General features: G+C 40.0%; 1 protein-coding gene across 1 annotated transcript in view; it reads right to left on the minus strand.

Moving 5' to 3' along the window:
• The window catches only part of LOC121541399 (interleukin-6 receptor subunit beta), a 61,509-nt gene that overhangs the window by 18,962 nt on the left and 29,085 nt on the right, over window positions 1–13,462 (minus strand). The window contains exon 9 of the mRNA XM_041850386.2: window positions 4,972–5,209. Within this exon, the coding sequence (XP_041706320.1) occupies window positions 4,972–5,209 (238 nt within the window). The remainder of the gene's footprint in view (window positions 1–4,971; window positions 5,210–13,462) is intronic.

Raw genomic sequence — 13,462 nt, forward strand, 5'->3', positions numbered from 1 at the left:
GTGCGCCGCCCCATGGGTCTCCCGGTCGCGGCCGGCTACGACAGAGCCTGGATTCGAACCAGGATCTCTAGTGGCACAGCTAGCACTGCGATGCAGTGCCTTAGAACACTGCGCCACTCGGGAGAATGTGAATGTGAAATGTCCGAATAATAGTAGAGAATGATTTATTTCAGCTTTTATTTCTTTCATCACATTACCAGTGGGTCAGAAGTTTACATACACTCAATTAGTATTTGGTAGCATTGCCTTTAAATTGTTCAACTTGGGTCAAACATTTCGGGTAGCCTTCCACAAGCTTCCCACAACAATTTGGGTGAATTTTGGCACATTCCTCCTGACAGAGCTGGTGAAACTGAGTCAGGTTTGTAGGCCTCCTTTCTCACACACGCCTTTTCTGCCCACAAATGTTCTATAGGATTGAGGTCAGGGCTTTGTGATGGCCACTCCAATACCTTGACATCGTTGTCCTTAAGCCATTTTGCCACAACTTTGGAAGTATGCTTGGGGTCATTGTCCATTTGGAAGACCCATTTGCGACCAAGCTTTTAACTTCCTGACTGAGGTCTTGAGATGTTGTTTCAATATATCCACATAATTTTCCTTCCTCATGATGCCATCTATTTTGTGAAGTGCACCAGTCCCTCCTGCAGCAAAGCACCCCCACAGCATGATGCTGCCACCCCCGTGCTTCATGGTTGGAATGGTGTTCTTCGGCTTGCAAGCCACCCCCTTTTTCCTCCAAACATAACGATGGTCATTATGGCCAAACAGTTATATTTTTGTTTCATCAGACCAGAGGACATTTCTCAAAAAAGTAAGATATTTGTCCCCATGTAAAGTTGCAAACCATAGTCTGTTTTTTTTTATGGCAGTTTTGGAGCAGTGGCTTCTTCCTTGCTGAGCGGCCTTTCAGGTTATGTCTTTATAGGACTCGTTTTACTGTGGATATAGATACTTTTGTACCCGTTTCCTCCAGCATCTTCACAAGGTCCTTTGCTGTTGTTCTGGGATTGATTTGCACTTTTCGCATCAAAGTACGCTCATTTCTAGGAGACAGAATGCTTATCCTTCCTGAGCGGTATGACGGCTGCGTGGTCCCATGGTGTTTATACTTGCGTACTATTGTTTGTACAGATGAACGTAGTACCTTCAGGCGTTTGGAAATTGCTCCCAAGGATGGACAAGACTTGTGGAGGTCTAAAAATGTTTTCCTGAGGTCTTGGATGATTTCTTTTGATTTTCCCATGATGTCAAGCAAAGAGGCACTGAGTTTGAAGGTAGGCCTTGAAATACATCCACAGCTACACCTCCAATTCAAAAGAAGCCTATCAGAAGCTTCTAAAGCCATGACATCATTTTCTGGAATTTTCCAAGCGGTTTAAAAGGCACAGTCAACTTAGTGTATGTAAACTTCTGACCCACTGGAATTGTGATACAGTGAATTATAAGTGAAATAATCTGTCTGTAAACAATTGTTGGAAAAATTACTTGTGCATGCACAAAGTAAATGTCCTAAACGACTTGCCAAAAGTATAGTTTGTTAACAAGAAATTTGTGGAGTGGTTGAAAAATGAGTTTTAATGACTCCAACCTAAGTGTATGTAAACTTCCGACTTCAACCGTATGAACCGAGCTAAACCGAGCTAGCTAGATGGCACAAGATAAATATAATATCACTGTTTCTAAACCCAGAGGCGCAACATTGCAAGACTTCCGGGAATGCTTGCGAAGCAGACACATTTTAATTAAAAACTATTTTATATATCGAAGGAGTGCCTTTGATTTGACGGCCTGCACATGACATGACCGTTAAACTTGACTTGTTTCTGCAAATGAGAATAGCTAGCTAATGTCACCATGACGTCGCCTACAAGCGTGGTGGGGGATTTCTATTGGAGAAGCAGTTTCTGCTTATCTTACTACTAGATAATTACTGTACTAGTGCTGAGTGATTAGTGCTTTTTGAGGTCGGTTTGGTTTCGGTTCTATTATTTAAAAGAGTATCACGATTTTCGATTTCAGTTTCAATAATTTTTTTCAACATTGAATGCACTATGAATTATGTGGGCTGAATGCTGTAACATAGAATAAAACAATTAATAAAAGTCCCATGATGATAGTGACTGCCCATGACTGCTTATCACTTATTAACCATCAGTTATTCACATTACTTTAATAAAATATTTCAGTTGTTGAGTATATTACATTTGCTTGTTATGAAAATGGCAACACTGAAGTACTGAAATCAGATTAACATTCTACACTGCAACTGAATGATCTAATACGGTGCCTTCAGAAAGTTTTCACACCCCTTGACTTATTCCACATTTTGTTGTGTTACAGCCTGAATTCAAAATGGATAAAATTCTCACCCATCTACACACAATACCCCATAATGACAAAGTGAAAACATGTTTCTATAAATGTTTGTAAATGTATTGAAAATGAAATACAGAAATATCTCCTTTACATGTATTCACACCCGAGTCAATACATGTTAGAATCACCTTTGGCAGCGATTACAGCTGTGAGTCTTTCTGGGTAAGTCTCCAAGAGCTTTGCAGACCTGGATTGTACAATATTTGCGATAAATATATATATATTTTTTATTCTTCAAGCTCTGTCAAGTTGGTTGTTGATCATTGCTAGACAGCCATTTTCAAGTCTTGCCATAGATTTTCAAGACAATAACTGTAACTAGGCCACAGAGGAACATTCAGTGTCGTCTTGGGAATCCAATAAAATCTCAAATCAAAGTCTTGGTAAGCAACTCCAGTGTATATTTGGCCTTGTGTATTAGGTTATTGTCCTGCTGAATGGTGAATTTGTCTTCCAGTGTCTGTTGGAAAGCAGACAAACAGGTTTTTCTCTAGGATTTTGCCTGTGCTTCGCTCTATTCCGTTTCTCTTTATCCCCAAAAAACTCCCTAGTCCTTGCCGATGACAAGCATACACATAACATGATGCAGCCACCACCATGCTTGAAAATATGAAGAGTGATACACAGTGATGTGTTGTGTTTGCCCCAAACATAACGCTTTGTATTCAGGACATGAAGTTCACTTCTTTGCCACATTTAAGTGCCTTATTGCAAACATGATGCATGTTTTGGAACATCTTTATTCTGTACAAGCTTCCTTATTTTACTTATTCTTACTGTCATTTAGGCTAGTATTGTGGAGTTACTACAATGTTGTTGATCCATCCTCAGTTTTCTCCTATCACAGCCGTTATACTCTGTTTTAAAGTCAGCATTGGCCTCATGGTGAAATCCCTGAGCGGTTTCCTTCCTCTCCGGCAACCGAGTTAGGAAGGACACCTGCATCTTTGTAGTGACTGTGTGTATCGATACACCATCCAACATGTAATTAATAACTTGACCATGCTCAAAGGGATATTCAATATCTGCTTTTAATTTTATCATAGCGTAACTGTCTTACCCTATCATAACCCAAAATATAAGGTTGCATTACTCCATTGTTTATAACAGGAACATAAACCATGTATAGCTTCAAAATATGTTCAAAAACTGTCAACTACCTTGTCCATTTCCCATCTGAGTAGGCTTATGTATTAGGCTGGTCAAATGTAGGGTTAAAAAGCGGTTTCGCGGACACAGATTTCACCTAGTCCTGGACTATAAATAATTTTGGCTGTAGATTTTCCATTGATCTTGCTTTTTAGTCCAGGACTAGACTTAATCTGTGTCCGGGAAAACCTCCCCATAATGTTTAAATGAGTGGAATGTGATGTCTTACACGAAAAAACAAGTTTACATACCAAGTACATTAATGGGGTAAACCTACTCTTAGAGTACGTATTAGGCTGTTTGAGAGAAGGTTTGAATCCTAAATCAACCTATCCAATGTGAGTACATCTGTTGTTGAAGTACAGTAGATCAATAAAACTACAGTAGTCTAGCAGTAGTCAAGCTGCTAATGCTGAAAAGCCTTTTTATTGCATAGGTCAATTTAGCTTTTTTCTTATTTTTCGGCTTCAGACAAAAGCTAATATTTAAATTAAAACTTCGTTTTTTTAAATTTATTTCCAGGGTTTTTTCCCGGAAGATCTGACATATCCTGCCACCAAACATTACTGTGCACTATAACTATTTGAAATGGCATACAACAACATGGCTGTCAATGGCAGCCTAAAGTGGTTGCTTTTATGATAGATTTAAGATTAGAGCCATTATGATAGATGTGTGGCAGAAGAGGTGGGACAGTGAGCCCAAGGGCCAGCAAATATATGCCCTCCAAAGAAATGTCAGTGGACCAAGATTCAAAGGTCAGGTTAGGAAGGAAGAGGTGGTGTTTGCTCGGTTGCGCCTAGGACATTGAACTCTTCATTACATCTGGTTGGCAAGCATGTGAATGGTGTGTGTACGGCAGGGCTACTTAACTGGCGGCCCACGGGCCAGATCCAGCCCTTTGATCAATTTTTCAGCATGATAATGCACGGCCCCATGTCGCAAGGATCTGTACACAATTCCTGGAAGCTAGAAATGTCCATATTCTTCCATGTCCTGCATACTCAACAGACATGTCACCCATTGAGCATGTTTGGGATGCTCTGGATTGACAGTTCCCGCCAATATCCAGCAACATCCACAGTCTACAATCAACAGCCTGATCAAATCATTGCACTGCATGAGGCAAATGGTGGTCACACCAGATACAGACTGGTTTTTTGATCCAAGCCCATACTTTTTTTTTTAGGTATCTGTGACAAACAGATGCATATCTGTTTTCCCAGTCATGTGCAATACATAGCATAGGGCCTAACAAATGTATTTCAATTGACTGATTTCCTTATATGAACTTTAACTGTAATCTTTGAAATTGTTGCATGTTGCGTTTATATTTTTGTTCAGTATATTATTACCCAACATTGTTCATTATCATTGGTAACATTTTGAGAAGGAAGTATGAGAGTGTAACATCACAGTGCATAGCTGACAAGGTCAACATACCTTGTGTCAATTTGGGGATGACCAAAGACGCTTCGGGAGACTCGCCAACAGAATTCCAGGCCTTCAATACAATGAGGCCTCTTCTCTTGTCAGACCAGGGAATCTGGTAAAGGGGGATAATTTTCCTCTCCTGCGACCTAGAATCCAGGTCAGAGCCATTGACCACCACCGTCTCCCAGTTTCCATCTTGGATCTTGATGCTGTAGCCCTGTATCCTTCCATTGGACTCCACTGGATCCTGTAGTAGGGAAAAGATGAAGGCAACAATCAATCACCTGTTATTATTCAAGCCAGAGAGCTGATAATAAATCAGAAGTATAGAGTACCACAGTGTGAGTAATAATAATACCCATAAAACCTAGCGGTCAAACACAGAAATGGTTCCAATAATTTTTTCACCATACATTTTTCACAGGGGATTTTAGAACCACTTCAAATAAGGTATTTCATGTAGGCTTACCCTGGTAAATCTCTTGGACATGACTTTTAAGAATATATTCGCCTGTACAGTGGCTTGCGATAGTATTCACCCCCCTTGGCATTTTTCCTATTTTGTTGCCTTACAACCTGGAATTAAAATGGATTTTGGGGGGGGGGGGGTTTGTATCATTTGATTTACACAACATGCCTACCACTTTGAAGATGCAAAATATTTTTTCTTCTGAAACAAACAAGAAATAAGACAACAAAAAAAACAGAAAACTTGAGCATGCATAACTATTTACCCTCCCAAAGTCAATACTTTGTAGAGCCACCTTTTGCAGCAATTACAGCTGCAAATCTCTTGGGGTATGTCTCTATAAGCTTGGCACATCTAGCCACTGGGATTTTTGCCCATTCTTCAAGGCAAAACTGCTCCAGCTCCTTCAAGATGGATGGGTTCCGCTGGTGTACAGCAATCTTTAAGTCATACCACAGATTATCAGTTGGATTGAGGTCTGGGCTTTGAATAGGCCATTCCAATACATTTCAATGTTTCCCCTTAAACCACTCGAGTGTTACTTTAGCAGTATACTTAGGGTCATTGTCCTGCTGGAAGGTGAACCTCCGTTCCAGTCTCAAATCTCTGGAAGACTGAAACAGGTTTCCCTCAAGAATTTCCCTGTATTTAGCGCCATCCATCATTCTTTCAATTCTGACCAGTTTCCCAGTCCCTGCCAATGAAAAACATCCCCACAGCCATGCTTCACTGTGGGGATGGTGTTCTCGGGGTGATGAAAGGTGTTGGGTTTGCGCCAGACATAGCGTTTTCCTTGATGGCCAAAAAGCTCAATTTTAGTCTCATATGACCAGAGTACCTTCTTCCATATGTTTGGGGAGTCTCCCACATGCCTTTTGGCGAACACCAAACGTGTTTGCTTATTTTTTTCTTTAAGCAATGGCTTTCTTCTGGCCACTCTCCCGTAAAGGCCAGCTCTGTGGAGTGTACGGCTTAAAGTGATCCTATGGACAGATACTCCAATCTCCACTGTGGAGCTTTGCAGGTCCTTCAGGGTTATCTTTGGTCTCTTTGTTGCCTCTCTGATTAATGCCCTCCTTGCCTGGTCCGTGAGTTTTGGTGGGCGGGCCTCTCTTGGCAGTTTTGTTGTGGTGCCATATTCGTTCTATTTTTTTATAATGGATTTAATGGTGCTCCGTGGGATGTTCAAAGTTTCTGATATTTTTTTATAACCCAACCCTGATCTGTACTTCTCCACAACTTTGTCTGTGACCTGTTTGGAGAGCTCCTTGGTCTTCATGGCGCCGCTTACTTGGCGGTGCCCCTTGCTTAGTGGTGTTGAAGACTCTGGGGCCTTTCAGAACAGGTGTATATATACTGAGATCATGTGACACTTAGATTGCACACAGGTGGACTTTATTTAACTAATTATGTGACTTCTGAAGGTAATTGGTTGCACCAGATCTTATTAAGGGGCTTCATAGCAAAGGGGGTGAATACATTTGCACGCACCACTTTTCTGTTATTTATTTTTTAGAATAGTTTGAAACAATTTTTTTTTTTTTTTCACTTCACCAATTTGGACTATTTTGTGTATGTTCATTACATGAAATCCAAATAAAAATCCATTTAAATTACAGGTTATAATGCAACAAAATATAAAAAAAATGCCAAGGGGGATGAATACTTTTGCAAGGCACTGTATATGCAATGCCATTTTTGATTTGGCAATTTTTTCAATATATTGTTGAACATAATATACTTAACGGGCATATCAAAGTTCCAGAGTGGGATCTCTGCTAGTTTTACTAATAATATTCAATATTAATGTTTATATTAATAAATGAATGTACAAAAAAAGTTTTTGAAACCATAATACTACTCATATTACAGAGCAATCGGTAAAGCTTCATATGACACCAATGTTTGCTTTGCAGCACCTACAGATGAAACACTATGGAGTCTTAAAGGAGGCCTGGGTAAGGCCAAAATGTCATAAATATGCCAACTTTAATACATTATTTCTCAATTACGCTTTTAGATACAAATGTAAAATATACACTGAACAAAAATATAAAAAGCAACATGTAAAATGTTGGTCCATTGTTTCATGAGCTGAAATAAAAGATCCCAGAAATGTTCCCTATGCTCAAAAAGCTTATTTCTCTCTTATTTCTCTCAAAGAGAGAAATAAATGTCTCTCTTTGTGCACAAACCACGTGAGCATATCTCCTTTGTCAAGACAATCCATCCACCTGACAGGTGTGGCATATCAAGAAGGTGATTAAAACAGCATGATCATTACACAGGTGCACCTTGTGCTGGGGACAATAAAAGGCCACTCTAAAATGTGCAGTTTTATCACACAACACAATGCCACAGATGTCTCAAGTTGAGAGAGAGTGCAATTGGCATGCTGACTGCAGAAATGTCCACCAGAGCTGTTGCCAGATAACTGAATGTTCATTTCTCTACCATGAGCCGCCTCCAATGTCGCTTTAGAGAAAGACACAACCGCAGACCACGTGTATGGCACCGAGTGGGCAAGCGGTTTGCTGATGTCAACGTTGTGAACAGAGTGCCAATATCCAGCAACTTTGCACAGCCATTGAAGAGGAGTGGCACAACATTCCACAGGCCACAACAGCCTTATCAACTACATACGAAGAAGAAGTGTCACGCTGCATGAGGCAAATGGTGGTCATACCAAATATTGACTGGTTTTCTGATCCACACCGCTACTAAAAAAATTATTTAAAAAAAATGTATCTGTGACCAACATATGCATATCTGTATTCCCAGGCGTAACAAATGTATTTAAATTGACCAATTTCCTTATATGAACTGTAACTCAGTAGAATCTTTGAAATTGTTGCATGTTGCGTCTATATTTTTGTTCAGTATATGTCAACAATCCTTCCTCTAAAATGACTATTCTTCTATGGATTATATTTCGTGAAAATCACAGTCCTTTTTTGTCTGGATTTTGTGAGGAATCACTCATTTGTAACTCACCCACCAAAAATCACAATATGCTGTTTTACATTGTGTTATTTGTGCTGGTCCAATTTCTATACTGGAAAAGCAGAAGAATCTTTGCGCTCTCACATAGTAATTATGGTTGCTCTTCAATGTCCCAGGTTTGTGGCATTGATGAATAAATAATTTAATCTTCACTTCAAGTCAGATGTTTATATGTTATGTATAAAAGGCATAAGTATGCATTATTTACTTTTTGATTTCTTTAAAACAATGCAATTGTTGGAGTTAATGTGTTTGACGTGATTGATGGGTGACTAGGTGCATTCTTGTCAAATAAATACGCTTATTCATGGTTATGGCTACATACTGCATTGAGTTTCTGGCTTTGAATCTGCAACAGAACATGTCAATAAGTTACTTCTGAATTGTTTTAATACAGCAGTACATTCTGACACCATGAATTGAAGTGGATTTCACCTTGTTCATATAGTTGGCAGAAATTGTGAGTGATTAAATATTAGACATCTACTGGCTGAAGGAGAAGAGGATCTGGTAAAATAAGGGTTTGTTACTAATATCATCTACGTTGCCAGCTAACTAAGAGAAAATGTTGCAGTTTAAAAGCTAATTTCTTGCAATAATAACATGTTTGCCATAGGGTAGAGATTTGTTTTTGCTGTTTTATAGCTCATCTCAACTTTTGTTCACATTTTGCCATGAGGCTGCGGGAACATTTAGCAGTTTTAAAGCTAATTTCCTACTATTTTACACATTTTGTCATGAGGCCGAAAGAAGATTTAGCAGTTTTAAAGCTAATTTCCTGCAATTCTACACATTTTGCTATTATATGCTATCTGAGGGTCCCCCCGACCTCCAGGATGGGGGCCCCGGGGCACGTGCCCGTTTGGTAATCAGGCCCTGCATTCAATCACAACAAACAAGTGCCGTAGTGAGTACAGCAAGGTAAGCAAAGATAGCTTTGCTATGGAGAGAATGACATTAAGTTGAGGACTTCTCCCCTCCTGACTGACTCACCATCTCAAGATGGTCAGCTAATTAAGTTCCTTGTGTAGGCTAAAGCCTGTGCTGACCTTGTGTTTAGCCAAGATGACAGCAGCTAGCTAGCATAGCTTGGTGATAGCTGCAGCTGGCCATCCTATCTAGCTAATATTTCTCTGTCAAATTAGTTATGGCAAGATAGCAAGAGCCAGTGTCTAGAATGTGTTTCATAAGACACTCGTTCTACAACGTTTTGCTGCGAAAGTAGCTTGCAACTTAGTTTTAATGTTTCGTCACGTCATTTAACTGCTGAATGTATATTTTTTTATCTTGCTTTGTTTGCTCTTTTCCATATTATGTCCATCTCTGATAAGCTACAAAGGAAAGGGTTGAAAATAGCCCATATTAATATACAGTGGGGAGAACAAATATTTGATACACTGCCGATTTTGCAGGTTTTCCTACTTACAAAGCATGTATAGGTCTGTAATTTTTATCATAGGTACACTTCAACTGTGAGAGACGGAATCTAAAACAAAAATCCAGAAAATCACATTGTAAGATTTTTAAGTAATTAATTTGCATTTTATTGCATGACATAAGTATTTGATCACCTACCAACCAGTAAGAATTCCGGCTCTCACAGACCTGTTAGTTTTTCTTTAAGAAGCCCTCCTGTTCTCCACTCATTACCTGTATTAACTGCACCTGTTTGAACTCGTTACCTGTATAAAAGACACCTGTCCACACACTCAATCAAACAGACTCCAACCTCTCCACAATGGCCAAGACCAGAGAGCTGTGTAAGGACATAAGGGATAAAGGCTGGGATGGGCTACAGGACAATAGGCAAGCAGCTTGGTGAGAAGGCAACAACTGTTGGCGCAATTATTAGAAAATGGAAGAAGTTCAAGATGACGGTCAATCACCCTCGGTCTGGGGCTCCATGCAAGATCTCACCTCGTGGGGCATCAATGATCATGAGGAAGGTGAGGGATCAGCCCAGAACTACACGGCAGGACCTGGTCAATGACCTGAAGAGAGCTGGGACCACAGTCTCAAAGAAAACCATTAGTAACACACTACGCCGTCATGGATTAAAATCCTGCAGCGCACGCAAGGTCCCCCTGCTCAAGCCAGCGCATGTCCAGGCCCGTCTGAAGTTTGCCAATGACCATCTGGATGATGCAGAGGAGGAATGGGAGAAGGTCATGTGGTCTGATGAGACAAAAATAGAGCTTTTTGGTCTAAACTCCACTCGCCGTGTTTGGAGGAAGAAGAAGGATGAGTACAACCCCAAGAACACCATCCCAACCGTGAAGCATGGAGGTGGAAACATCATTCTTTGGGGATGCTTTTCTGCAAAAGGGGACAGGACGACTGCACCGTATTGAGGGGAGGATGGATGGGGCCATGTATCGCGAGATCTTGGCCAACAACCTTCTTCCCTCAGTAAGAGCATTGAAGATGGGTCGTGGCTGGGTCTTCCAGCATGACAACGACCCGAAACACACAGCCAGGGCAACTAAGGAGTGGCTCCGTAAGAAGCATCAAGGTCCTGGAGTGGCCTAGCCAGTCTCCAGCCCTGAACCCAATAGAAAATCTTTGGAGGGAGCTGAAAGTCCTTATTACCCAGCGACAGCCCCGAAACCTGAAGGATCTGGAGAAGGTCTGTATGGAGGAGTGGGCCAAAATCCCTTCTGCATTGTGTGCAAACCTGGTCAAGACCTACAGGAAAAGTATGATCTCTGTAATTGCAAACAAAAGTTCCTGTACCAAATATTAAGTTCTGCTTTTCTGATGTATCAAATACTTATGTCATGCAATGAAATGCAAATTAATTACTTAAAAATCATACAATGTGATTTTCGTTTTAGATTCCGTCTCTCACAGTTGAAGTGTACCTATGATAACAATTACAGACCTCTACATGCTTTGTAAGTAGGAAAACCTGCAAAATCAGCAGTGTATCAAATACATGTTCTCCCCACTGTATGTAGCCTTAGAAATAAGGTTCATGAAATCAATAACTTGCTAACATCAGGTAACATTTATATATTAGCCATTTCTGAGACTCACTTAGATAATTGATTTGATGATACAGCAGTAGCAATACAAGGATATAACATCTATAGAAGAGACAGAAATGCTTATGGGGGAGGTGATGCTGTATATATTCAGAGCCATATCCCTATAATGCTTAGAGAATATCTTATGTCAAGTGTTATTGAAGTGTTGTGGTTACAGGTTCACTTGGCACATCTAAAGCCTTTTCTTTTGGGATGTTGCTATAGGCCACCAAGTGCGAACAGTCAATATCTAAATAATATGTGTGAAATGCATGATAGTGTATGTGATGTAAACAGAGAGATCTACTTTCTTGGGAATCTGAATACTGACTGGTTTTCATCAAGCTGTCCGCTCAAGAGGAAGCTTCTCACTGTAACCAGTGCCTGTAATCTGGTTCAGGTTATTAATCAACCTATCAGGGTGTTTACAAACACTACAGGAACAAGATTATCCAAATGTATCGATCACATTTTTACTAATACTGTAGAACTTTGTTCTAAAGCTGTCTCCGTACCCATTGGATGCAGTGGCTATTTCCAGGAAAGAAAAAGTTCCAAAAGCTGGGCCTAAAATAGTGTATAAGAGATCATACAAAAGATTTTGCTATGACTCTTATGCGGATGATGTTAAAAATATTTGTTGGTCTGATGTGATTAATAAGGAGCATCCAGACGCTGCACTTGATGAATTTATGAAATTGCTTCTTCCAATTATTGATAAACATGCAACTGTTAAGAAACTGTTAAGGCTCCATGGATTGATGAGGAATTGAAAAACGGTATGGTTGAAACACATGGGGCAAAAGGAGTGGTTAATACGTCTGGCGAAGTGGGCAAACTTAGGCAGGAAATGCCAACAACGAACAGTGAGCCATCATATTCATTCATGAAAAAACAAATAATGAAAGAAAAGCATTGCAAGTTAGAATTTTGTAAAGTTAGTATGGGAGAGGTGGACAAATTATTGTTATCGATCAATAATGACAAACCTCCTGGCATTGACAACTTAGATGAAAAGCTACTGAGGATGGTAGCAGACTCTATAGCCACTCCTTTCTGTCATATATTTAATCTAAGCCTAGATGAAAGTCTCTGTCCTCAGGCCTGGAGGGAAGCCAAAGTCATTCCGCTACCCAAGAGTGGTAAAGCGGCCTTTACTGGTTCTAACAGCAGACCTATCAGCTTGCTGCCAGCTCTTAGCAAACTGTTGGAAAGAATTGTGTACATAAAATTGTGCTATTTCTCTGTAAACAAATTAACAACAGACTTGTAGCATGCTTATAGAGAAGGGCACTCAATATGTACTGCACTGACAAAAATGACTGATGATTGGTTTAAAGAAATTGACAAGAAGATTGTGGGAGCTGTACTGTTAGATTTCAGTGCAGCCTTTGATATTATTGACCATAACCTGTTGTTGAAAAAAACGTGTGATATGGCTTTTCAACCTCATATCGTGGATTCAGAGCTATCTAATAGAACTCAAAGGGTTTTCTTTAATGGAAGCTTCTCTAATGTCAAACATGAAAAGTGTGGTCTACCGCATGGCATCTCTCTAGGCCCTCTACTCTTTTCTATTTTTACCAATGACCTGCCACTGGCATTAAACAAAGCATGTGTCCATGTATACTGATGATTCAACCGTATACGCATCAGCAACCACAGCTAATGAAGTCACTGAAACACTTAACAAAGACTTGCAGTCTGTTTTGGAATGGGTGGCCAGTAATAAACTGGTCCTGAACATCTCTAAAACTAAGAGCATTGTATTTGGTACAAATCATTCCCTAAGTTCTAGACCTTTACTGAATCTGGTAATGAATGGTGTAGCTGTTGAACAAGTTAAGGAGACTAAATTACTTGGGGTTACCTTAGAGTGTAAACTGTCATGGTCAAAACATATAGATTCAATGGTTGTAAAGATGGGGAGAGGTCTGTCCGTAATAAAGAGAAGCTCTGCTTTTTTCACACCACACTCCAAAAAGCAAGTTCTGCAGGCTCT

Source organism: Coregonus clupeaformis, chromosome 27 (genome assembly GCF_020615455.1).
Source record: "Coregonus clupeaformis isolate EN_2021a chromosome 27, ASM2061545v1, whole genome shotgun sequence".
In the NCBI taxonomy this organism is placed as follows: domain Eukaryota; kingdom Metazoa; phylum Chordata; class Actinopteri; order Salmoniformes; family Salmonidae; genus Coregonus; species Coregonus clupeaformis.